The sequence below is a fragment of the Poecile atricapillus genome, chromosome 11, assembly GCF_030490865.1.
Source record: "Poecile atricapillus isolate bPoeAtr1 chromosome 11, bPoeAtr1.hap1, whole genome shotgun sequence".
Classification (NCBI taxonomy): Eukaryota; Metazoa; Chordata; class Aves; order Passeriformes; family Paridae; genus Poecile; species Poecile atricapillus.
Window position 1 is genome coordinate 12,347,658 of NC_081259.1, and position 25,543 is coordinate 12,373,200.

The 25,543-nt window shown below is 53.0% G+C and overlaps 1 protein-coding gene across 3 annotated transcripts; it reads right to left on the bottom strand.

Annotated features, from left to right (window-relative positions):
• Window positions 1-203: 203 nt before the first annotated feature.
• On the bottom strand, window positions 204-21,487 carry ONECUT1 (one cut homeobox 1). 3 transcript variants are annotated; one of them, XM_058847148.1, is made up of 3 exons: window positions 19,985-21,487; window positions 17,398-17,516; window positions 16,149-16,968 (listed from the first exon to the last, which is right to left on the bottom strand). In XM_058847148.1, the coding sequence occupies exons 1-2, from the start codon at window positions 21,063-21,065 to the stop codon at window positions 17,431-17,433; spliced, it is 1,167 nt and encodes a 388-aa protein (XP_058703131.1). In that variant the 5' UTR covers window positions 21,066-21,487; the 3' UTR covers window positions 16,149-16,968; window positions 17,398-17,430. The 3 variants fall into 3 exon arrangements, with proteins under 3 accessions (XP_058703129.1, XP_058703131.1, XP_058703130.1); XM_058847146.1 differs by lacking the exons at window positions 16,149-16,968; window positions 17,398-17,516 and adding an exon at window positions 204-6,460; XM_058847147.1 differs by lacking the exon at window positions 17,398-17,516 and having other exon boundaries at window positions 16,412-16,968.
• Between the last annotated feature and the right edge of the window lie 4,056 nt (window positions 21,488-25,543).

The window sequence follows — 25,543 nt, forward strand, 5'->3', positions numbered from 1 at the left end:
GTGGCAGGGCAGCTCTGTGCCCCTGGCAGGGGCTCTGCACAGCTCCCTGTGCTCGCCCACAGCCGGGCACCACACTGCTGCTGCTGCTGCTGCTGCTGCTGCTGCTGCCCCTGAGCCTGGCAGAAGCTGCAGCTTCCCCGGGAGCTGGCCGTGCCCCAAGGGTCCCATCCACCCACCCACCCATCCATCCATCCATCCACCCACCCACCCACCCATCCATCCTGCAGGCCCTGCCCGGGGAGCAGGTGACCCGCTGGTGGCCCATGGGTGGCCTGAGCCCATCCAGCCCTCGCTGTCCCGCTGCCAAGGCCTTTCCGTGAGCAAGGCTTCCAGAGTCAAGTCAGCTTTTCTCCCAAGGCCCGCGCCTGCTACTCGCTTGCGCTACCCGTGCGAATGGCGAAGGAAAATAAAAACTCAGCAAAATCTCTCACAAATGCCAGTGCTTTTAAACATTAAACGACTTTTAAATTCTTTGGATGTGCGGGTCTCACCCACAAAGCAATCTTTCTAGAAAAAGACAAATAAATTAAAGAAAAAACACGCTAATAATGCCTTTCTGCTTTCTAAGTGACAAAAGTACTACCTTGAAACACTCATTTTGGCATGTACAAGTTGGGGGGAAGGGAGGCCTGGGGGGTAACCTGGCAGTGTTTGTAACACGGGTGGAAGTGCATGCCAAGACAAGGCTGAAGATACACCCTGCAGTCAAGAGAAGCACTCTCCTTCAGTTCATCTCAGCAACAAGAATGAAAAGATTGTAACATAAAGCTTTGGCCATTTTTGAATCTACTATATACAATTTTTTTTTTTTAAACTACATAGTCATAAATTAAAGCAGTGATTAAATAAGCGTATACAAAATGTAATTAAATTAAAAGTCACAGCACATTATAGAGAAAAAATAGGAACCATTTATCACAGCAGAGAATATTTTTTTTTTACCCTGTGAAAAGAACATCGACTAGCAAACACAAAGCATCCTAGTTGAAACAAAAGACAAAAGTACTTGAAGCCATGTTTCCCTTTCTTGCATTCATTGCAAACAGCGATCTTTACCCACTTTGAAACATTCCCAGGAATAAGATCTTCCTTGAGTATAACAGAGAAGTTCTGCCAAAAAAAAAGGAAAAAAAGAAGAAACCCAAACCCAAACCAAACAATATAAAAGGAATATACAAACAAAACAACCCCTACAAAATAAATAAGAATTATAAAGCTTTTTTTAAGTAACCTTAACAATTATCAAACTAGTAAGTTCTGCCTTATCACATAGACTCTCTATACAACATAACCCTAAAGATTTATTACTATGAGGTATTTGGAGGAATTGGTAAAAGCGATGCACGGCCTGTCTGGGCTGAGGGACTCAAGCTGCTTTGGGGGAAAGAAGAGGGAACCTTTGGTTTGTCAGCAAGAAAGTGGAAAAAAACATTTTCCTTTGGTATCAAAGAAAGTTTCATTGCATGGTTGCACGGCAAAAAGCACCACGGTGAAGAATTATTCCTTTTTTTCATTAGTGGCCTTTCTAACAGGCTGAGGTATTCAAAGAGTATAAGGTGAGAGATAAAGAGGTCAACAGCGGTTTAACACTTTGGTTCAAGCAAGGCACTCGTCCTATGAGTTTACAAAGTTTGCAACATGTTTGCCAAGAGCTTTATTATTATTATTATTATTATTATTATTATCCTTATCATCGTCAGTAGTAGCAGTTGTAGCAAGAGAAGTATTCGTAAGGTTATTAGCATTACCACTAAGAATGAAGACAAGGTTACACACTGAGTGAAGGTGAGGAAGGGGGTCGGGGGATGGGGGTAAGAAGAAGGATGAGTTCCCTTTCCAGACCAAGGCCGTGCATGAAAAATCTTTGGTATTCTTTGGTATCATCAATGTGATTAAAATCACCAATGGAAATCGAGTGAGGTAGCGTCTTTGGTTCACACTATAAATAGTAGATCTTTACACACTTTTTTTTTCTTTTTTTTTTTCTTTTTTTTTAACACGTGGAAGTAGCTATTCCTTACCTTTTGCTTCTTTGTCTTTAGCAAATAGTTACCAAATGTATTGTAAAGCTAACCACACCACAATAATAAACCAGGAGGCTAAGCAAAGTCTCAAAATTAGCCCCTGGGCCTTTGAATGCACCCAAACGCAGTGAGATAGAAAAGGGTAAGTGCTTTCTCTTTGTTTGCTAAATGCATAGTTTTCATCCCTATGTACAAAGGAGGAGGAAGAGGAGGAGGATAGGAGGAAGAGTAGTAGAAAGAAGGAACGTTTTTTGGGGTAAAAATGTCGTTTACAACTCAGGTGAGGAGAGGTGTCCTAAGACTCTTTGGTATAAGCTCAGCAGTGTTTCCGAGCCCTCCGGGCAGCAGCAGCCCCTGGGGCGGTGCCCAGCAGCACCGTGCCCTTATCCTGAAATGCCAGGAGAAGAGCGGTGCCCGCGGGCAGCCAAGGGCTGCTCCCATGCCAGGCCACCCCGGCCACTCGGCTGCTTGGGAATTTGCTCCTGGCATGGCGTGGGCAGGAGCAACTTCTCAAGCAAAAGCCCCGTTGCTGGCTGGCTCGCTCTGGTGGGGTTTGCTTTACCTGAGTAAGGAGAGGAGGCTGCGGCCCTGGAAAGCCACGCAGGGCTAACGGAGCGCTCTGGGGCAGTCTGAAGGAGGAATTTTTTTTTTGTTTGTTTTGTTCTTTTTTTCCTAGAAATCTAATGATGCCATTTACAATGGGGATGGATGCGGACAGTTCACCTCTTGGCCAGCCTCCCCCGTGGGTCACTGCGGTCATGTTTGGATGCAGCCTGTTAGCTGAATGCATGTTCCTAATGCCCTCTTGCCCATGGAGTCACCTTTGACTGAAGCCCCATCTCCTGATGCTCCCAAACACTTTCAGGTTCTGCTCCCTCTCCTAATCCTTCCTGGCAGAGTTTTAGATCCTCTTGTCGAATTTGAAACCAATTTCCATTTTGTCAGGAATGAAATGAACTGAAAGACTAACACTAACAGACAGAGACAGGTTTCCTGGGTAATGTTCAATGCAGCATTAGAATAAACTCCCCTCCAAGGATGCCCTGTTGAGTAATGGCACCGGTCAGAGCAAGGGAGCACCAGGTAACCTGTCCATGCTTCAGTCGGTGTGGCCGGGCAGTCTGCTCAGAGGTAACACAGCTTTCCAGCTACACTGAGCAGTTCCAGAGTTATTTGCTTTGTGTTTTGAAGGAAATTAAAGTGTGTTCTTTGCCTATTCAGAGTATGAGGCGCATATTGCTTATGGGAAGAGTGGTTTGTTCCTAATGGCTTAGAGAAAACCAAAAGGTTTATATCTACTTAAACAGACATGTTAAGATAACCCAAAACACTTAAAATCTATAACTTGTGCATCAGTTTTAGTGTGTGTGGACATGTGTGTGCACATGTATACATACATACATACACCCCATAAAAATGTGTGTGCATGTACATATACACAGTCCTATTGAGGGGCTTGCATGTGTGTGTATCAGAGATCCTGAAATTGCATATTGGGTGCAAATTTAATGCTGGTATGAAAGTTCTCTTTGGTTTCAGCAAGTAGTCTATAAAGACAATACAATGGAAATACTAAAAATGCGGCAATGTACTTTGAATTTCCCTGCATTTTTAAATTCTCAAGTTTTAAATAAATAAGGCTTTATTCTCTAAACTATAGGTACGTTACAAAGCAGTGTTTTGCTGGAAAAAACTAAACCGTTAGTTATCACTGTCCTTTATTAACCTTACACTAATGAGACTGCATTCATAAGGTACTTTCTATGTGAGCTTATCAATGTTTCCATGTCAATTATGTCTCCGTGGGGATGGAACACTTCAAAAGAAAGCTTGCTAAAATTTAAGGTAAGCTAGAGATTCAAAATCATCCAGATTAGATTTAATTTTCATAGATAATTGCTTTGTCAGCAATAAAGTGGGTTTAACATACTGAAATACAGATAAATATTCAGTGCCAAAAATATTTGGTTTATTTCACTTCATTTTAATAAAGAGATATTTCACCTGTATTCTAAACACTGGATGGAAATAAACTGTATACCCTGAACCTTGACTAGACCCTGTCCTCTTGGGAAATAACTGGTGCTACAAAAGTTGCTCTGCTTTGGTGTCACTGGTATTTTGAGTGGCCTTCATCCCTCAAACCAGCATCTGCTACTGTTTATAGTGCTTGGATTCTAGTTTACCTTGAATTTTCCTTTTTTTTTTTTTCTTAAAAACAAGAAAGTTGGAAGTAAGATTACCTATTTCTAGTCCTTGCATTGGGCCTATAACTGCATATTTGGATATTTTGGAATTTAATATACCTAGCATAATTACTACAGTGATTAGAAATACCAGTTAGAAATCTAACAGGCACAAGTATGGTTTTTAAAGTCTATTTTCCCCTTACATTAAAATTTAATATGCAGATGTTGCATGCTTTTCTCTTTAATTTTATCAGAGTAGGAACGGGATGATTTCTCTCCTGTGGGCCTGTTAGCAACAGAGCGTTTAAAGCTTTTCAGCTACAAACTTTGAACTATTTCATGCATTATCCTGACTAATAGATGAGCAAGAAAGAATGCGTGGGACAAAAGCTCAGCCTGCTACACATAGATACAAAGCCACAAAACATCGGGCTGTATCTCGGTGCCACGGGAATTTTGCTCTTGACATCAGAGGGATCACAGTTCCTCCTTCCAAAAGCACTGGAGGGGCTCCTCTTGGAGCTCCTCCCACAACATTAACTGATGTTATACCACTGTTTTCAATAGGAAGACCACGAGCCTTCAAAGCTGTTACCATTCCTTTGCCTGGTAAGGTCGATAGGTAAAAAAAAGCTCACTAAAGTCAATGAGTATTGATCAGACACTGAGCCCTGTGGTTTTGCATCCCTCAATTCGTTCCATTTTTTGCATCCTGAGTGCCTCAGGTCTCCTGTTTGCAGGCTAGATGGCAGAGCTGAGCCACTCTGGAACACAGCGCCGGGCTCCAGCCCAGGCCAGTGCCCGGGGACAGTGGCACTCACGGTGGCACTCACGGTGGCACTCACGGTGGCACTCACAATGGCACACACAGGGCACCCACAGTGGCACACACAGGGCACCCATGGCTCTAACACGTGGCTCTTTCTTGTGCTCCCGTTGAAGTCAGTAAGGAAAGGGCTCACTGAGTTCAATGGAAGCAGCATCCCATTCTCAGTTCCCGTGCTCTGCCAGGGGCTGTGATCTCCTCGGGTGACATTCTTTCTTGCCAATCACAGAAAGAAACAATAATGTGGTTTTACTAATTGCAAATAACAGTCTTGATTACAAGTTTTATGTGTTATACAGTTAGATTAGTTTATACCTATAACTCTACATAGTATTTGTGTAAAAATAGCTTTGGAATATTAAAATCATTGCAATAAAATACCTGCAATATAATTATTAAATGTGTTCTTTGGTAGCTAGTCGATTTTTTTTATGGATGGAATAGTTTTCCTTTTTAAAATCTGAACATTCCTTAACAAACAAAGAGAATGCACTGGTTTAGGTACCATTCAAAATTTCTTTGCCTAGCTTGAACTTGTTTCCAGGCATTGCACCAATCAAGTTCAAACTGTGAAACAGCAAAAATCACACTACCGTTCCAAGGAATTCAGACGACTCCACGCTTTGTCGGCTGTGCCGTGGCACAGCCCTCTCTGGAGACCAGCCCTAAGTCCCTACCCACTGGCGTGTACGCAGTACGGATACACTGAACACCTTCATGGCAATTGCTGTGGACATGAAGAGCTGTATCCAAAGAGATGTCTGTTCAATGACAGGAAATCACTATGCTCCAAACCACTAAACAGCCAAGTACGGTGAAGATGATAATGGGCTAAGGTGTAAGACCAGTGGTCTGTTCCTCTTCTCTTTGCTTTCTGTTTCCTTCCCTCCATTTCGCTTTCTTCTTCCTCTCTGTTTTTTGCAAGTCGTCATCCTACTAAAGTGTGTGTCTTAGAACAAAGTCATAATGCAGGTGAAATAAGTCTTTGGTTTCTTTGGACTTATAAATATTTTTTTTCAAATAGTTTTAAGTATAAACCTGCTATTTTGAGGTCCTGGTCTGTCTTTATTTATTTATTTATTTATTTTTAAAGCTTTTCCACCGAGGTTTCAGTTCGTGGTTATTCCTTCATGCTTTGGTACAAGTGCTTGATGAAGAAGATGAGTTGCCTGAATTGGAGCTGCCCTCGTCTTGCCACTTATCCAGACTCCTCCTCCGTGCATTCATGAAAAAGTTGCTGACGGTGCTCAGCTCCAACCCGAGCTGCTGGGAAATGGTGATTTGTAATTCTTTGGACGGACGCTTATTTTCCTTGAATATTGCATGTAGAGTTCGACGCTGGACATCGGTGAAGACCAACCGAGGCTTCTTGGGTGTGTTCCCTCTATCCTTCCCGTGTTCTTGTTCTTTCCTCTTGCACGCTGCAAGAAAGGGGAGGATGGTTAGAGAGGGCTGGCAGAGGAGTGTGTGGGAATACAGTACAGAGCAAATTAGGGAAAAAGGACTGTTCATGTCAGCTTCCAAATTTGGAGAGGATGTGGGACACTTAAATCTTTAACTCATTATAAACTATTACAAATATGAGGAATAAAAATTAGAAAATACCTTTGTTGTTTGCTAAAATTCAGCAAATGCTATTACTGAGAGCTTACATTTTGATACCACCCATTAGTGCTGAGAATTTAAGTATTTGATATCTCTAGATATAAAATGTGGATATTTAGTGAACTCTCTTAACCTTGGTCATATTTTTTACCATTATTAGTTGCTTTCAATCCATTTCTGTAGCTTTTTGTTGACTGAGAAATAAGGAACTCTGAGAAACCAGGATGCTACTACAGTCTTACAGGTCAGAGGTATCCTGAACAAAGTAAAACACATTTTGTCATGAAAAACAATGGTATAGTGGATCTTCTTTATAGAATTGCTCCTTATTTAATCTATCATCCCTTCTTTCCCTCTGAGAATGTTATTTTGCTCTACATCATTAAAGGGTGTGCTTGCAATTTGAAATCTGCCTCCCGGATCACCTTGCAGGCAGGATCTGATGGGATGTGAGGGAGACTCCCAGATCCCTCTGTCAGCCTTTGTCTGCAAGCTCATCTTGTTAGCATTTTCCTAGGATAAAAGCTTCCCTGGGAGGACAGATTCCTCTGTCTCACTTTCAAAATTGTCCGTTTCCCTTTTTCCTCTAACAACATCCTTTAATTCTGATTGAGAGATGTATTTCTGAAGGAAATATTAATGTTCTTTCTCTGTGTCTGTCTAGTCCTGGCATCTGTGGAGATCAGTACTGATTAAATGAAGAATTTTGTGTGGTATCTCTACTTACATCATGGTTATTGGAATGAAAATAGCAAATTTGTGAAAGTCCTTTCTACAACTTCTTTTACTACTGAGACCCAACCCTGGCATGAGCGTTTCCATTGCTCGTGGGAGGTATAAAAATAGTCATCCACCTTCTGCACTTGAGAAATAGGAACTGCACAGATCAGGAGCCAGGAGCTGTGAAGAGTCCTTCTGCTGGCCCAGGCAGGGACCAAGGCCCTGGTGGCTCAATCCCCTCTGAGGAGAGGCTTTTGAAAAGGTCACTAACAATATATATTCCAGCCACATACTCTTTCATAAAAAATCACACATCAATCAAATATACTAGGCTGCCAAACTCATGTCTCCTACAGGTATTTTTATCTGAAAACCTTTGAAGAATGCTTTGAAGTTACATCCTGACCTCTAAAACACCATGGAGCTTCTGGGCTAAAAACCAGGCTTCGTCATGAACACAAGCCCCTACTGTAGCCAAACTTCTGAATTCACCGTGGGGATTGGTGCCTGCTGGAATAATCTGCATCCCCACTGGAGGTTAACATTGACAAATCAAGGGTTAAAAATGCTTTTGCAAGAAGAGTCTGTTATTTACTGACAAATATTAAGAATGAGGATACCAACAGCATCTCAGTCTTTATATATGTCTGACCATTTGATAATCAGAAATTCCTGGGAAAGCAGCTGCAGGAGCTCAGCTTTATAACAGCCTCAGCCTCCTGCTTTGACTGGTCCTGCTAACAGGCTCAGGCAGAAAGGAAGACAAACCAGGTGCAGACAACGTTTGCTGTGCTTCATTTCTGCTCATGCTCCTTTACACCTTCCTTTTTTCAAAGACTACACAAATTCCATCTTCCATCTAGATATTCTGTCCAGATCATAATTTGTCAGAAAATCCAAACGGCACAGATAGCGTGATCCAAGTCAGTGCTGTGCAATGCTTCAGTGTGAATCATCACATCACAAATGACAGTCACAGCAGTAGGTACAAAGCCAGCCCAATTAGCGATGTGAGCCTCTGGGGCTTCCATCACAAGCCACTACATGAGTTCTCAGAAATAGTAGGGAATTATAAAAAAACAACCATCTGTTGTGAAACTAGCTTGCATAACACATTGTCTTCCTGAACTTGTGCTCATTTCCTGAAATGTAGCATTCCCAAAGAATTATTTCCATATAAAGTGTCCCAAGAGTTACAACATACCTTGTTCCTCAACTTCAATTGTATCAAAACCCTCTTAGTTAATGCTAGTGACATCACAGAGGTAAGGAAAAAGAGCTCATTACTAGGGAGAAAAATATAAAAGCTATCCAGCCTATGATACAAACAAACCTATTTTACTATTTTGCAAATATTTTCAGTTCTACTTCCATTAGCATTTGCCAGAGGCAGATTGAGAACAAAAACTTCCCAACACGCTCAATTGTTCCAAGAGCCCTCGCACTGCCAAGGTTGTGAGTAGCAGGGGTGGATACCGCCTCTCATTTTCTGCCTTGTCCAGGATCAGGAATATTAATAGCACTTAAAAATAAATAATGGTGATAATGAAAATCTGTAATAGGGTTTCCTTGCGATCGTTTTCCCTGCACTGGAGCCAATCAATTTTAATAATAAATTGTAGCTTCCAGCTTGCCTGAGAACAAATGTACACCATGGGATAAAATCTGCTCCAACATGAGAATAGATCCAGAGCAGGCACAGAGGTTGGCCAGCTCACACAGCCAGGGCTGGCAGAGCCTGAGCCAGGTCATGCCCAGGCAGAGCAGCTGTGCCTGCTCTGGCCAGGTCCTGCCCTAATGCCAGGCCCCACAGACATCAACTGACACGGTTGTTTGTGGAAAAACACCAGCACCTGTCTTCACAATTTATCACACACTCCATCTCTCTTTTATCTCACATAGCAGAAGATAATAACAGTAATTTGCATTGATGTCCTTGTGCCCCTGCCCTTGAGCACTGTGAGTGGACCCCCTCCCACAGCACAGACACTGAATTTGGGTGCTTTGCAGGGTGCTTTGCTCCCTAGAGGTGTGCACCTCTGCCAGGACACACCTGCTGGCACCCTGCCCTCTCTCCCTGCTGCAGGCAGCCCTGCTCTTTGTCTCCAGGCTGCCCTGGCTGAGCGATGCTCCATGTGATGCCTTTTGAAAAAGCCTTTAAGAAATCTTGTTAAGAAAAAAGAAAAGCAGAGGATAAAGGAAGAGTCGTCCTGACTCTGGCAACACACGTGCAGATTTGACAATGTAATATTATCAGTGCCAGAAGGAGCCTTATAAATCCAGCCCTGAACTCTGGCCTCTCCCAGTCACTTCCATCTTCCTCTGCCCTGAGCAACAGATATTTTTGACACTTGTAATTCTCCTGACACAGCCCATCAATCTATTTTTGTCTCCCTTTGTTCCTTCTAAGTCACCCGAGGGATTTGGTCAAGTAAACTTGCCAGACCTTGTAAGGTCTGCACATCCCACTGAGGCCCAGCTGCCTGTGCATGGTACAGAAGTGGGCTCTCACCTCTGCAGTTCAGCATCTGCTGACGCTCTTCTGCGGCCCCCAGCTGGGTGCAGCACAGCAGGGTTAGTTCTGCTCTGCCAGGGGTGTGAACAGGATCGTGTGCACTATGAAAATGCACTAATTGCATCTTTAGGTTGAGACAGTGAAGAGGATGTTTTGCCTGTCTGTGATATGAACAACATTATTCAGTCAGTCTAAAAGTCAAGATTATAGTAAGCTCAGGTGTTAACCCCGGTGCTTGATCTAGTGTTTCAGCCCTAGAGGTGGACTTCTTTTTAAAATCAAAGGAAAAAACCCTGATTACAATACATCAATTTTCAGAAACATTTGATGTGTGCACATGTGCCTAGCTGTTTCTGGCAAATTCCAGTTTTCCTTTCTGAACAAGAGAAGCAAAGAATATAACTGGTAATGCTCTCAATAAACCAAATTTCTGGTGGTTTCTGGTTTGGTTTGTGAACACCACAAGTCCTGCTGGCTGCCTTTTTTGGAAAACTGTCACTGAAGCAGAGGGAACAACAATGGAGAATTTAACTTTGGCAAGCCCTGCCCCAACCCCTGTGGCTACTTTTGATGTTAGAGGGCAGCTCTCCCTGAGAGAGGCATTGCTCAGGTGCTGGCCTGCTGTGGTGCCAGCACAGAACAAGCTCTCTGGTAGGGCAAGGAAACGTGCAGATGATGGTGGGTTTGGGAGGTGTCAGGCCTGGCACCTTACAGCAGAGCTGGGCTGAGGCAGCAGCCATGCACTCTGGGGGTCACAGGGCCTGCAGCAGCTCCCATAGCTCCAGCACAGCTGCACAGAATGGCCACAAGCAGATTTGTGCCTGTACAAAGTGGCTGGAAGGGCAGCAGGGACACAGGGCAGCAGAGGGGAGCACCAGGAGCATGGCAACATAGCTGCTCGTGGAAGGGGAGGGTAGAGCCCTCCAGTGCCTGGGCAGGAGTCTCCTCACGCTGCGGAGGAGAAAGCCAATGCACACAGGGAATCTCTGTTTACAGGGAGCCCTTTTCTCCTCTGTTTGCACCCAGAGTGGGTCCAGACCAGCAGGAGAGACACACACACACACACAACGTCTCCCCAGCCATGCTGAATTCAAGCCACGTGGACATGGAGAGGAGGCTGTGTGCAGGTCACCAGTGATGGGATACGAGACCTTTCACCCTGAGGTGATGGGTCACATTTCCAGATCTGGCCTGGGTCACTGCTGACCACAAGCCATTACTACTTGATGGCCACCATGTGCCTTGCAATGAAGGGTGTGGTGGTCTTTTAACCCTCCTCTTGCAAAAGTCTTTTAGTTATCCCAACTTAATCTGTACATCTGTCTCAAAGACATAAAAAGCCTTTCTAGAAGTCTCTCTTTCCATGTATTTTCTAATCTCTGTTGTGTCAGGTCTAGAAAGTCCAGCTACATTCTGAACTGCATCCACCTAGGAATCCCTTTCCAAATCATCTGCTTCTAGTTTTGAAACATCACAGTATCAAATAACATGTTTGGAGAGTAAAAACTCTTCACTGGTATTAACTGGAGAATATCCTGAAGGATATTCTTCTGCAGGAGGCTCTACCTTCTGGTGGAGAGAGCAGTAGTATTTCTGCAGGAGGCTGAAACTGCTTGAGGACTTTGGCAGCAGGTAGCAGACAGCACTGACGCTTGAAAGAGCATTCCCTTCAGCTTCAGCCCCCTGTGGGATCTGGCCCTTCACAGCTTTTAGTGATGAAAGCCTACATGGGTGACACAGGTCACTGGTTGCTCCCCAAAACTTTCTCCTTTCAACTGAAAAGAGTATTGTCTATTCTGAAATGTCTGAGCCCACACTAAATTATTTATTTTTAATCCTGGCATTATTCAGCATTTGGCACTTGTTTCTCTAGTGATTTGTATTTACACTTATTCAGGGTGTAGGTGTTTCCATATACCAAGAGATCTTTTGATCAGTGTCTCTTTTCTCTGCCATCAAATCCAGGGAACAGTCTTTTGTTGTTTCATAACATCAAAAGAGATGAAAATATGTTTGTGTATGGGAAGCTCACCAGAAGACATCAACCTGCCAACACACAGATCCCAGCTGAGCCAGAACGATAAACATCTCACTCCTGGGCACTGTATTAAAATGAGTGACCTTAATTTGCTGCCCCTGGAATAATGAAGTGAATCTGCCTGCGGAGTGCTGACTCAGCAGTTCGGGATTCAGGGGTTTACACAAACTTAACGTTGATGGATCTGTAACCACTTCAGCGAGCTGACATCACCGTTACAGAATATGTTGCTAAGTGGATCAATCAGGGGAAAACACCTGATTTCCCTGCGATATAATTTAAAGTAAATGTTAAAATTCTTTAGCAAGGTCTTTCGTTAACCATATTACTGTGACAAATATTTCTTTGCCTAGCATAAGTAATTAGAATTTAATCACTTAAACTGCATCTTAATTACCCCAAATGAATTGAAAGGACATTTAATAGCAAAGATTAAATTGCCTTAATGAACGATTTTTGCGACTGCATCAATATTTTAATCGCGTCAGCCCGGTCCGACCCCCGCCCCGCAGCGGCACAGGCGGGCCCCGGCCGCGGGGTGGCGCCCGTTCCCCGCGGGAGGGAGCGCGCAGAGCGCCCGGGGCTCCGCACCGCGTCCGCCACCGCACCGCATTATCCCATCCCGCCGCACCGCATTATCCCATCCCATCGCATCATCCCATCCCACCGCATCCCACCGCATCATCCCATCCCACCGCATCCCACCGCATCCCACCGCATCATCCCATCCCACCGCATCATCCCATCCCACCGCATCATCCCATCCCACCGCATCATCCCATCCCATCCCACCGCATCATCCCATCCCACCGCACCGCGTCCACAGCACCGCATTATCCCATCCCACCGCATCAACCCATCCCACCGCACCGTGTCCGCCGTACCGCATCCCACCGCACTGCATTATCCCACCGCACCGCGTCCACCGCACCATCCCATCCCACCGCGCCGCATCCTACCGCACAACCCCACCGTGTCCACCGCACCTCATCGCATCCCACTGCACCGCATCTCCCACACCACACCGCGTCCATCACGTCCCACCGCATCCCACCGCACCGCACTACACTGGATCCACCGCACCACATCCATGGACCGCACCCACCGCAACGCGGGGACCACACCGCATCCCACGGCACCGCATCCCACCACACCCTGGGGACCGCACCTCACTGCGGGCACCGCACCGCGGGTTCCCTAAAGCACAGCACTACACCACGCCATGCGCTCCGCGCTGCGCCATGCGCTCCTCACCCGCGCTGCCGCTCCGTACCGCACCGAGCCACGGCCCCGCACTGGGGAGTGCCAGCCGCTCTGTTCCGCTCCGCTCCGCATAGCGCAAGCTGGGAACCACCACCCGCCCGTGCTGCGCTCTGCTCTGCTCTGCTCTGCTCCGCTTGTGCGCCCCGCCTCCGCGAGCCGGCCCACTGGGCCCGGGCAGCACCGCCCGCTCCGCACCTGGCCCTGCCGCTTCTCACCCTCCGCACCCCCCGCCCCGGCAGCCCCGCCCCGGCCGCGTCCCCCCCGCGCGGGTCCGCGGGACACAAACGGCTGAGGAACCGCACCGGGCCCCGAGCTGCGGGAGCGAATCCCCCCGCCGGCCTTCGGGTGCTGACTCCGGCATCGGGTTGGGTCATTCCGCCCCCTCCCGCATCCCCAGTCATAAACTTTGCTACGGCAGCCGAAAATTGAGCTTCTGAGCGGTGGAAGCGACGCGATCCGTTGCAAAACCTTCGCTGCAACACTGAGGATCGCCAGATTCACTGAAAAACCCGGGTCGTTTCTCTGGTTCCGCTCCTAAGGACCGGCCTGCCGGCCTCCGCTTCCCCGGTTCCAATTTTTTATGTTCTCCGTCAATTCCAATATATTCAAAATAACGAGATATGTTTAAAAGAAAGGAGAAATGATTCGGTGATGACATAAAGAAGTTCCTCCTGTTGGGGGGGACATTAAGGGAGCCGTCTGGCAGCCTGCCTGTGCGGGGGGAAATGGGGGAAAAGGGGGAAAAGGGGGTGCGGGAAACTCCTTCTCCTGTGGCTCAGTTCTTATCGACGGGTTTGTAATGCGTGCGACAACAATGCAGAATTCTGTACCCTAAAAACATCCAAAACCTGAACCGGGCTCACTTCAGTGGCTTCTGTGCCCGAGCGTTAAGGAAGAGCCCCCCCGCGCCATCCGATTCAGTATTTTAGTCTATGTGGAGCAGCAGCATTTCTAGCTCCAGCAGGCAGCTCCCGCACTCCCCTCGCAGCAGCCCGCGGTGCTGCCCGCACTCCTGCGGACAGGAGCCAGCCAGCGAGCTTAAATTGCCCTTTGGGCTGCACGGAAAATGTCACCACTGAGGCTTCCTATCGCCCTAAAATGGGGGGAAAAATGAAAACTACTGTTCAGCTAATAAATTGTTCTTATAAATTAATCTTTCAGCGTCATAAAACTGGTTTCTTCTTAAGCAAAACGGCTCAACTCAGCTGCGTTTCCAAAGAGAGTCTGTCAGCGTCGGTCACTTCCCTGTACGTGTATGATTAATCCAGGCAGATTTATGTCTGAAACGCGAATCAACATTTATCGATTTGATCATGGAAGCACCCGACACGCGCCCATGCTGGGTCCCGGTCGGTCCTCAGGAAAAACTCGCCTCGATGCCTGTAGTCTTCAGGTGAAATTCACCAGTATTCACCATTCATTCAGTACTTCAGCAACAGCTCCTGCGCTTCAGTCACCTTAGAACTCCCTGGAAACTAACTTGTCTCTTGTGTGCAGCTTATGCAGACCCCTCGGCTACACAGACAGGTGTAGGCTGCCTAAGGCAAAGCCGGACCGCTGGTTTAATGCCGGTACAGGCAAAGCCAGGCGCCGAAGCACACCCGGCCTGTGGATTTCCAGATGATTTTGTCTCAATGTGACCATCACGTTCCTTCCTGGCTGTGCAAAAGGCAGATCGCACATGCCAGAACCCAGCTGCTGCACCCGCAGGAGCCCGGGCTCCCTACCGGTGGCACCTGCAGCGGGCACAGTCCTGGTGTCACACACCTCTCCTCTCGTCCCGGGATGTCCCGACCGCTGTGGCTGGCTGAGTTAAGGTGCTGGGGGAAGCTCGCTTCCCCTCTGGCCACGCACCCGTTCGAAGGCGCTCATCCCCAAAACAGGCGCCCTCAGGGCTCTGCCCTGCCGGGAGCCGAGCTCTGGCCGCGGGCAGCCCGTGCGCTCAGCCCGGCTCTGGCCGCAGCATCGCGCCACTAATTGCCGGCTGCCGCTACGTATAATCGATGCGATGCTGCTCCCCATCGGGGCCGCCAGCCGTGGGGAGGCTCAACAAACACCTGCGCCCGGGCTACGGGCGGCCTCGGCCGTGAACCGGGAGGGGGCTGGCCCGGCCCCGGTTCCGCCGCGGGGCTCGCCCGGGAGCGGGGCCGGAGCGGGGTCGGGCCCTGCCGGCTGTCGCTGTCCGTGGTGCTGAAGCCGGGCAGGGCCTCACTCGTTCCGCGCTGGCGGGGAAGGAGAGGACGGAGCCAGCCCGGGCGGCGGCTCGGGGCCCCCGCTCACAGCGCTGCCCGGAGCCGCCGCCTCCCGGCCCGGGGAGCCGCTGCCCGGTGCGGGCGGGGTGCCGGGGCCGGTAGGGCCGCTCCCGCCCGCCGGCGGTCAGTAGATGGCGCAGGACCCCCGGGAACCGAGGGGCGACGAGCGAGGGCTGTGGACGGCGCGATGGCCCCGGCCGGTCGGGGCGGGCATCGGCTGCGTGACCCCGGGGCGGCCCCGGCGGCACCCACGGCCGGGAGCGGCCCTGTGTCGAGGCTTTCGATCCAAGCGGCAGCGAGGGTGGGAGCGGGGCACGGCCCCCGGGTGCCGCCCCGCCACGCGGCGGGTAATTAAAACAAACAAACAAGCGAGCGAATGCACGCACGAACAGGCGGGGGCCGAGCCGGGCTGCGGGGGCGGGGGCTCTGCCAGGACGGGCGCGGGGCGGGCCCGGCCCAGTGCGGAGGAACGCGGCTCGCCCGGCCCCGCTCCTCCTCCTCCCGCTGGGCAAACATTAACGAAGGGCAAACGCGGCTGTAAATCAATCCCGCCGAAGGACGCGGCCGGCAAACAAGTGCGCCCCAGCGCTCCCCCGGCTGCGCACCGAGCGCTGCGGTGGCGGGCACGACTGCTCCGGCGGCTCTCCCACCCTCCGATCTCTCCGGGACGGGGCCCCTTGTCTCGGCCCAAGCAGCGCACCGGCAGCGCCGGAGCGACCGCTGTCACGGCCCAAGGTCCGCCGAGCCAGGCCCGGGCCGTCCCGGGTCGGGAGGAGGGTCGGGAGGAGAAAGGCCTCTCCCCCGGGCCCGGACCCCGCTCGGAGTGTCGCCGGTGAAGGCCCCGGTCGATGCCCCCCGCCTCCCTGATGCAAATGCCTTCATGCAAAGTGCCCGCAGGGTAAATATTAAACAGCCCCTAATGAGGCCACCGGGGCCGGGGCGGCCCCGACCTTCCCGGAGCGCTCGGGGGAGGCGGCGGGCGAGAGGTGCAAACGGCGTCATTAGATTTCATATTTAATGTGGAAAACGTTCTGATTACTCCATCGATTTCTTTACAGTTAATTTGGCGAGAATTTCTCGCCGGCTTCCCAAGGCTTCAGCTTAGCCGGGAATCACATTAGGAGGGAGAAAGGATAAGAGGAGGGGAGGAAAAGAGATGCAGCTATGAAAAATACCGCTCAGGTCTCAGGCAAACATGGAGCAGCTTTGGAGAGACGGGCCTGCCGCCTCCTGAGAGCCGCGGGCGAGCTCGGGTTCCTCCAGGGCGCCTTTCGCTGCTGACACCCGCTCGGGGAACCCCCGGGAAGGGGCTCTTCGGGACCAGCTCGCTCAGAGGGCGCACATCGGCAAAGAAGCCCTCCGGCAGCAGATCCTAAGGAGCCTTGGGCACCCTTACACTCCCCTGGTGCCTTCTCAAAATGTGTCTTTAGTGCATTTTCCCTGGCCGCTCCCCTTCCTCCCGATCGGCGGGCCCGTGCGAGGCCGGCGGGCAGTCGCAGTTCCAACAATGAATGGCTCGAAGCAGATTATTTTTTCCTGAACAAGACAAAGTCGGGATTTTTTTTTTCTTTCTTTATCCCCTCCCGTTTCCTCTCTTCCACACACACCGAAAAAAAAAAAAAACAACAAAAACCAACAACCAAAAAAACAAAAACAGAAACCAAAACAAAACCCTGAAATAAATTCAGCCTGAAATCCCGGCAGGCTGCAGAAGGGATGTACTTTTTCTTTTAACTGTATTTATTTTTTCGGCATCCCTTCACAGCCCTTCCAAATGTCAGCGAAGGCGAGGGGGAGGGAGGGAAGACTAACAGAGAGACAGTCAAATAGATAAATATTCAGTGATAGAGAGGAGAGAGAGAGTGGGACAGACAAAGGAAAAAAAGAACAGAGAAGAGAAGGGAGATGGGATGAATAAGATGGAGGCTGGAAGAGGTCAGCTTTGCAATTAGCAGTTCTGCTTACATTTCAAGAGACAGCCCAGGAAGTGTCAAGACCTCAATCCTGCTTCCATGTAACTACCAATTTTTCTTCTATTTGTCGGAGCTTCTGTAATCTGGGAGGTAGGAATCCCCCAGGGACGGCTGGAAGGGGCAAATACTCAAGATAAAGTGCAAGGCGAGACCGTGAGGCCTAAAATAAGCAGGCTCCATCCCCCTCACTGCCTCCCGGTTGTTGTCTGCAGGAAATCGGAAAAGGAAGAAATGAAGGCGGCTCTGGGTATTTATCTACCTGATAATTCTCTAAACGCCCGGGAGTGAGTTATAATTTGGACGTGAAATTTAATTTGCGTCGGCTGCAGTAATTTATGTTATTTTGAATTGATGTTCATACATCAATATCAATCGGGGCAGATTTTTACCACTTAGTAAGATCATCACACATTTAAAACCTGCACAAAATAAAATCGATACTTTCAGCATTTACCGCCGGCGGCTGGCAGCGCGGCGCGGAGGGGCGCGGAAGGAGGCGCAGGCTGCGCGGGGCGGGGCGGGGGCCCCGGGACCGCCCCACCGCCAGGGACGCAGCGCTATGCAAATGGCCACGTGCTGCCGGAGCCCGGCTGGGCAGCGCCCGGCGAGGCCCGGAGCCCCCGGTACGCGGGGACAGCCCTGCGGGGCCCGGCCCGGCCCGGCCGCGAGGGACGCCCCGGTGCAGGCGGCACATCCCGACCCCCCCGTGCTGCGAGCCCCCCTTCGCCCCGGGGAAGCTGCTTCTGTAAGGTGCCAGCTTTGGGGCTGCATCGGAAAGGGAAGGCGGAATAATGAGGCTTTGTCTCTCTAACGGGATTACCGGGATCCGTTTATGAGAGGGCAGAGCTGAGGTGGCTGGAAGAAGGGGCGGTTTGGGAGCAGAAGCGAACAATGGGACCCTCCGGAGCCGGCAGCTGGGCAGAGCACGGCCGCCTCCCTCCCTCCCTCCCTCCCTCCCGGCCTGCAGCCGCCGGGGCTGGCAGAGCTTCCCGGCAGGCAGCGCCAGGGAAGGGATGCCAGCAGGCTCCGAATCGAGGGGCTGTTTCCAGTATCGATCTATGCAAATGAGCGGAGAGTCAGGTCGACCAAATTGTCGTAAAAATCCGCTCCAAATCGAAGAAAGTCCGCCTTAGCAATCGTTACGGGGATATTGGAAACACAAACTCCATCCTCCTCTCCCGGATAGCACCAGCAAGACGAGGGTTTTTCGCTGCTGGGGTGGCTGCTGAGATAGGGAAGGTGGAAAGCGCAGTTTCTGAGAGCTCAGACCTTTGAAACTGACTCTGCAGGAGTGGAAGCCAAAGAGAGCAACGTCCTCCCACCGGCGGGCACCTAAAGGCCAGCTACAGCTGGGAGGGAGGCCCTGCCCCGGACCCTTCCTAGCTCTGCTGTAGGTTTCTGGAACAAGGTGGTTGACTGAAAATAGGCTCGGAGCACGGTGGCTGCCCAGCTGCGTCCCTGCACACCCGGAAACGGCCGCAAGTTCTCACCGCCGCTGTACTCGAAAGCGCAGGAGCAGTTGTGCTTTTGAAAGGAGAAAGATTTGGCCCTTCCCTTATTTTTGTCTGTGAAACGGATCAGTGACCCCGGCTCCAACTCGGATTGACTGTCTTGCGTTCTCTAGGGACAAATTAATGGAGACCTATCACTTAATTAACAAACCCTCGCTCACGGTATATTAAAGCCGGGCTCTGCACCGGGAGCGCAGACGGGAGGGTTTGGGGAGGCGGCGGCAGAGCAGGGGTACGGACCGGGACAGGACGGCCATCTCTGAGCAGACAATACGGGACCCGCTCGGAGCACACCGGGCAGCGAGCGCCCACAGCGGGGTGAGGCTCTGGAGCAGCGAAGCCACGACACGGACGGTTTGTCTCACGCAGAGACATCCACGCGAAACTCAAACTCCGCGGCCTAATGATAACTACAACCAGTTAAAAAAAATAATAATTAAGAAACCAAACGATTTTAGCCAACAGCATTTCTCAGGCACCGCTCACCGGCCGGGCTCGGCTCACTCGCGCCGAGCGCCTGTCCCAGCTCACCCAGGCAAGCGGGACGGTGGCCCCGAGCCCCGCCGCGACCCGAGCCCACCGCCCCCGACACAAAGCAGACACGCCGATTCCTCTCGGCTGCGCATTACCGGGGCTGTCCCGTACCCCGTCCGTGGGCCCGGTCGGGCCCGGTTCAGCCGCCAATTCAAGCGTTTCTGCCTCGCCCCCCGCGCTGCGGGCAGGGCTGCCGCCGGCCGGTGCCGCTTTCGGCGGCGTCCCGTTACCGGGCGCGCTGGGCGGCGTTGTGCCGGCGGCAGGAGAGCCTGGAGGGTGCGCCCCGGCCGGGAACGGGGAGAGCCGGGGCGCCGCACTGCGCAGCCCGAGCCCCGGCTCGGCTTTGTCTGAGTGCGGCGCAGAGGAACCGGACGGTGCCGGTGCGCCGAGCCGGGAGAGGGGAAGGGAGAGAAATGGAGCGGCGGAGCGGGGGATCGGTGCTGCTCTTCAGGGACAGGCAGGGACCGGGGCGGCCTGCCCAGGCCCGAGGCCCCGCTCTGCCGCTGCCGTGCCCCGACCCCGCAGCGGGCTCACCTGCAAGCCGCAGAGCAGACATCCGCTGAAACTCCGGCTCCTGGAGCCACTTCCACATTCTGCGGAAGGTCTCCCGGCCGGATTTGAGCTTGCTCCAGGGCTTGGGGTTCCTCAGCAGGTCTGAGAGCGTCCCTTGAGAGCGGCACAGCACCCTCTGAGCGAAGATAGCCTGGGGGATGCTGTACCGCTTGAGCTCGGTGGTGATCCTCTGAGCTACTTCTTTGGTATTGATTTCTTCCATTTGCCCTGAATTACTTCCACTGTTGACCTGCGAACCAGTTACAGAAGGGTTTTGCTCCCTGGCAGAGCCCAGGATCTGCCCGTGGCTCTGGGCATTCAAGTGGGCATGGGGGTGGTGTGGGATCCCGTTGATAGGCACCATGCCAGCGGAGGTGGGGGTGAGGTGTTGGTCGCCATGCCTGGCTAACATGGCAGGGTGGTGGGCTTCAAATCCGTTTGGGGTGAGCATTTTCTCGGCGGGCATGGTGGCGCCGGGGTGAGCGTAGTGGGGCAGCCCTTGCTGGGAGTTGTGGATGCTCCCCAGGCCCGATCCAGACAACGGAGAGAGGCTCTGTCCCATGCCGGTAACATCCTTGTGGTAGGGGGTGTAGAGATTGTTCATAGACGCCAGACCCCTCTCGTCCCGCATGAGTGTGAAGCTGCCGCTCACGTTGCCCGGTATCCGCTGGTGGGGATGGTGATGGTGATGATGATGGTGGTGGTGGTGAGGGAACTTGTCCGAGACCGTCGAGATGGGAGGTAGAGGCTGAAGAGGGGTTAACGTGGTGTAGGTGCTGCTCATGCTCATGCCGGGGGGTGTCTCGCAGGCCATGGTCATGGTGGGGTGCAGGGGGCCGGTCAGAGCGTGCTCGGGCGGCCGGTGGTGGTGGTGGTAGTCGCCGCCGTCGAGGATGGACGCCATGCCCATGGAGCGCGGGTGGGCCGGCAGGTGGCTGCCGCGGTGGGCCACCGCGCTCCGGTGGTGGGGGCTGCCGCTCATCAGGTCGGCGGCGGCGGGGACCGGCTCATGGCTCACCCCGTGCAGATCGCCGATGTTCTCCATCGCCAGCTGCGCGTTCATCGTCGGCCGTGCGGGCGGCGGGACCGCACATCTATCTGGTGGGCGGTGGGGCGTCCTGGAGCTCTTGGCGGCGGCCGGTTGCTCCCGCGGGCCGGCGGCGGCGGGCGAGCGCTGCGGGCTGGTGGTGGCGGTGCTGCTGCTGCTGTTGCCGGGCTGCTGGCTTTCCCGATTTTGGTTGGCTTTTTTTTTTTTTTTTTTTTTTCTTTTAATTTTTATTTTGTGGCAATGTATTTATTTTTTTTTTTTTTTCCCCGCTGCTGGCTGGCGCCGCCGGGCCGGTCCTAGGGCCGCCGCTCCCTCAGGCCGGGCCCCGCAGCCGCGGCCGCGGCGGGTGTGTGGTCGCGTCCCTCGCCATCCCCAGCCATGGCTCTCTCTGCGCCCCGCGCTCCGACACCGCTCCGTGCTGCAGCGCCGCCGCCGCCCGCACCGCGCATGCGCGCGGCGCCCCCTCCCGCCCCGCCCCGCCCCGTGACGTCACCGCCCCTATTAAGCGGGCGAGCCGCGCGCGGCGGCGCCCAGAGCGGCGGTGCCGCTGCCCCGGCACAAAGGGGCGCCCCGCCCCGCCCCGCCGAGCAGGGACACCCGCCCCGCCCCTTCGGTGACTCCGCGTTTTCCGTGAGCGCGGAGCCTCCTCACCTCACCGGGAGCTTCCGGAGGTGACACCGGACCGCCCTGCCCCGGGGCCCCCGCGGGCCGTGCCCTTCGTGTCCCCCGCATTCCCCGCCGTATCCGCCCACGCTGTCCCGCAGCCGCCTGCCCCGGTATCGCTCCTCTCAGGTGCCCTACGGGAAAACTTCCCGCTGCCCGGCCTGGGGATGGGCGGTGGGAGCCCCACGGCGCTGCGTCCCGGGGTCAACCCTGCGGCTCGGCTCCCCCGCCCCCCCCACCACTCGCAGGGGTCCCGCGGGGGTCCGGCCGGGGGGTGCGATGGGCAGGGACGCTCCCCGGCAGCCCCCGCCGGGGACCCCGGGCGTGCCCGGCAGTGCAAGGCGAGCATATGTCCCGAGGCGCCCAGCAGCCGGATATGCCGCTGGTTTTCTTTTATTTTTTCTTCAAAAAGAAAGAAAAGGAGGCGGAGGAGAAAGAACAAGCGAGCTCACCCGCCGGCCCCCCTCGTTAGCTAAGGTGCCTTTATGCTGGAAGAAAGGGCAGATGTGCCTATTGTTCGCCCATTAACAATAACGAACCACGCCGGGCAGAGTGCAGCGTGTGCGCGGCGCCGAGCGGCGGGAGGGACGGGCCGAGCCGAGCCGAGCCGCGGGGCCGCAGCCGGGAGGCACCGGGCCGGTGGCGCACAAAGGCCGCCGCCGCTTCCCCCCGCTCTGCTGTCGGGGACCGCGGTTGCTCTCGGCACCCTGCGGAGCCGCCTGTCCCTATCGCCCCGGCCAGGTCCGGGGACAGCGAGCGGATCTCCGCCGCGATTGGGCTCAGGCTGGGACCCCGGTGTCTTTTCCATGGAGCGGGGACCCCGGTGCCTTTTCCATGGAGCGGGGACAGGACTTGAGCACCTGTCCTGGCAGAGCCCGCAGCGGCGGCAGGCAGAGCGAGGCCAAGCCGCTTCGTCCCGCGGGACGCGTGCCGGGGTCTGTGACGGGGGCGTTGTCACCCTCCCTGCTTTCCGCTGAAAGCCCCAAGGCCCCTTCCCCGGTAAGAGGGGGGAGTCGCTGCCAGCGGCCCCACGGGGAGCTGCAGGGACAGAGTCATGAGCCGGTCCTAGGAGAGAGTCCCGCTGGGAGCGAGTTGAAATCAACCCCTGGGGTTCCTTTTCTCGGAGCTGTTGTCCCAACTTAACGGACCAGGCCAGCGGAGATCCCCCTCGGTGCGAGGGCACGGCTCGGGACCCCGTGGGGTCTCGCTGTCCTCCGGTTCATCGAGGCAGCGAGGCCCCTCGCCCCGCGCTTTGAGCCCAAAGTACGGCAGCAGTGGCCGAGCCAGGGCAGCGGCGTTTTGGCGAGGAGCCCCATCGCCGGAGCCAGGCCTGGTCCAGCTCCTGCCCTGCTGCCCGTCCACAACAGCCGCGGAGCCAGGTGTGGCCCGGCCGCGGGGTGCGGTGTGCGGACCGTGCCCCACACCGGAGCGTCTGGCCCGTCCTCCCGCAGCCCGCCCCGCAGCCAGACTCGGGGCTGAGCGGGAGCCTCTCGCTGCCTCTCGGCCGGGCACCGCCGCACTCGTGGGGCGCTCCCGGGGCACCGTGCCCGGGGAGCCCGGAGTGGGGGCTGCTGGCCGGGAACAGCCCCGTGCGTGGCTGCGTGTGCACGGCCTGAGTGTGCCCGCGCTCGGGGAGCTCAAAAATCACCAGGAGCCGGGAGGCTCGCAGGAAACTTTTAGAATCGCAGCCATCGTTGGTGTGTATGTTGCGTGTATGGCCCTGGAAGCTAGTATACTTTTTCGCCTCTGTAAATTCAGAATTTCCACAGCGGTTTTATGCATTTCCCGAAATTAACACACACACACACTTTTAAGAATTCTGAGCTATTGAACCCCGTCTCCTAAAGAAATCAATTGCTCACTACCGTTCATTTTCCCTGGGCGCAAGAAGCTCCCCCGTATTTTATTTTGTGCTTTAAAAAATCACACATACAGATCCCCCACTGTTCTTACCGCCCCAACCACCCCCAATCCCAAAGGCTTCCACAGCTCTCTAAATTTTTGTAGAGTTAACGCTGACAGTATCTCCATTTCTGATAGCGAGGAATATATAAAGAAAGGTATATCTGCCAAGGAAGAAAAAATAAACCTGAAACCTAACCAATGACCTCAGAAAATGTTTAGGATAAAATAAAATACAATAAAATACAAATTAAAATACAATAATAAAATAAAATAATCGAGAACGTTTCGAGACCGAAGTGAACAGCTGTGATTGTTTCCCAAGCCGACGCAAGGTGATGTCACAGATCTAATCGAAACATTGTCAGCTTCTTCATTATCAATATCTGTACACAATTTACAGTTTAATTAGAAATATTTAATCTCCGTGTATTTAGCGATTAGTTATCAAAGCAAGCGTCATAGCGAATATGTTACACCCTCGAGTTTGTAGGAAATTGCAACATCAAATTTTTCTTCAAGAAAGAAAAATTCTTTCGAAGTCGAGGATAAACCCGACCGTAAACAATTTGGAGAGTCCCGTGACACGCCGGCCTCCGACGAGGTTCAATCTTTAAGCTTAGAAAAGAGTGGCCGTATAAATGCACCCAGCTCCCCCCAGCCCTACAAGCATTTTTTGTTTTTAAAATATTTTTTCCGTTACTCTGGGGGTGACCCAATGGCGAAGAGGCTCTGATGCGCAAAAGCCGCCGGCGCGGAGGACAGAGCAGGACCTCGGGCCCGACCGCCGCGGTCCCGTCTTAGCTGCAGGGTGCCCCGGGACCCCGGGATGAGCTCGCAGGAACCCGGGAAAGGCAAGACGAGGCCGGCACACCTCCCCGCAGCCTTCGTTCTCAGCCTTCGGGGGTGCCCGTGCGTGGGCTCCCCTCGTCGCGGAGCCCGGCACGGTTCCCCCGCGGAGCTTCCCGCCCCACTGGCGAAGGGCGAGAGCCGGAGAGAGCTCATTTCGGTGCGCTAATCAATTACTGCTTGTGCAGTCAAGTACCATATATTTAACAGAATAATCGTTACCGCCCTTAAGTCTTTATTTGATCAGCAGATACTCGGAGCGGACTTAAAACGCAACTTTGCTTGTTTGAATTGCGTGGCGTGTGTGTGCTTTCTAAATCCGAGCTAATGACACCATGAAACGGCCGTAATCTCCCGCCTGACGCCGGCAAACACCGCGCGGGCACCGGGGCCCGCCCGACGGGGCGGCCCGGCCCGGGGCAGCGATCACAGGGCGCTGCAACCCACCGGACAGAGCTGGCTTGCTTTCTTCCTTTCTTCTTTTTTTTTTTTTTTTTTTTTTTTTTTTCTTTCTTTTTTTCCTTTCTTTTCTTTTATTTTCCTTTATTTTGTTTGGCTTTTCTTCCTTTAATTTATTTTTATTTGTACTGTATTTTTCCACTTTGATTTTCTTTTAATGGCTTGTGAGGGGGCTGCTGCCGCCCGCGCCCTCCCGCGCCTCCTGTGCGGTGACAGCTTGCGGCACCGGGTCCCCTCGCACGGGGAGCGTGTCAAAGGTGACGCTCGAAGGCTCCCAAAGCCAACAGCTGCCGGGGGGGATTAACTTTTCCAGACTTTCCCCTGTCGAGCTTCTTGGAAACTTGCTTGGCGACAAAAACATATACATCTGTCGGGGGCAGGCAGAGAACAGAGGGCTGCGCCGGCCGGGGCAGGTGGGGGAGGGCCTGGCTTTCAGGGGAAGCTGCGGCGCGGCGGGGGCTCGCTGCGGGTGCCCGTCCGGAGGGGGTCCTGCCTTTCCCCCTCCCGCAGCCCTCACCCCCGGGCCCGGAGTTCTGCCCAAGGGGAGCCTCGTGGATCCCTGGGTCGGCAGAGCGGTGACTGAACTTGCTCCAAGCCGGCCCCTGTCACCTGCCTAAGGG

Coding starts and splice junctions, on each gene's coding strand:
- ONECUT1 (XM_058847146.1), bottom strand. CDS start 21,065: ATGAACGCGCAGCTGGCGATGGAGAACATCGGCGATCTGCACGGGGTG. Junction 6,461..19,984: donor GTCTGCTCTGCGGCTTGCAG/GTGAGCCCGCTG, acceptor CCTTTCTTGCAG/CGTGCAAGAGGAAAGAACAA.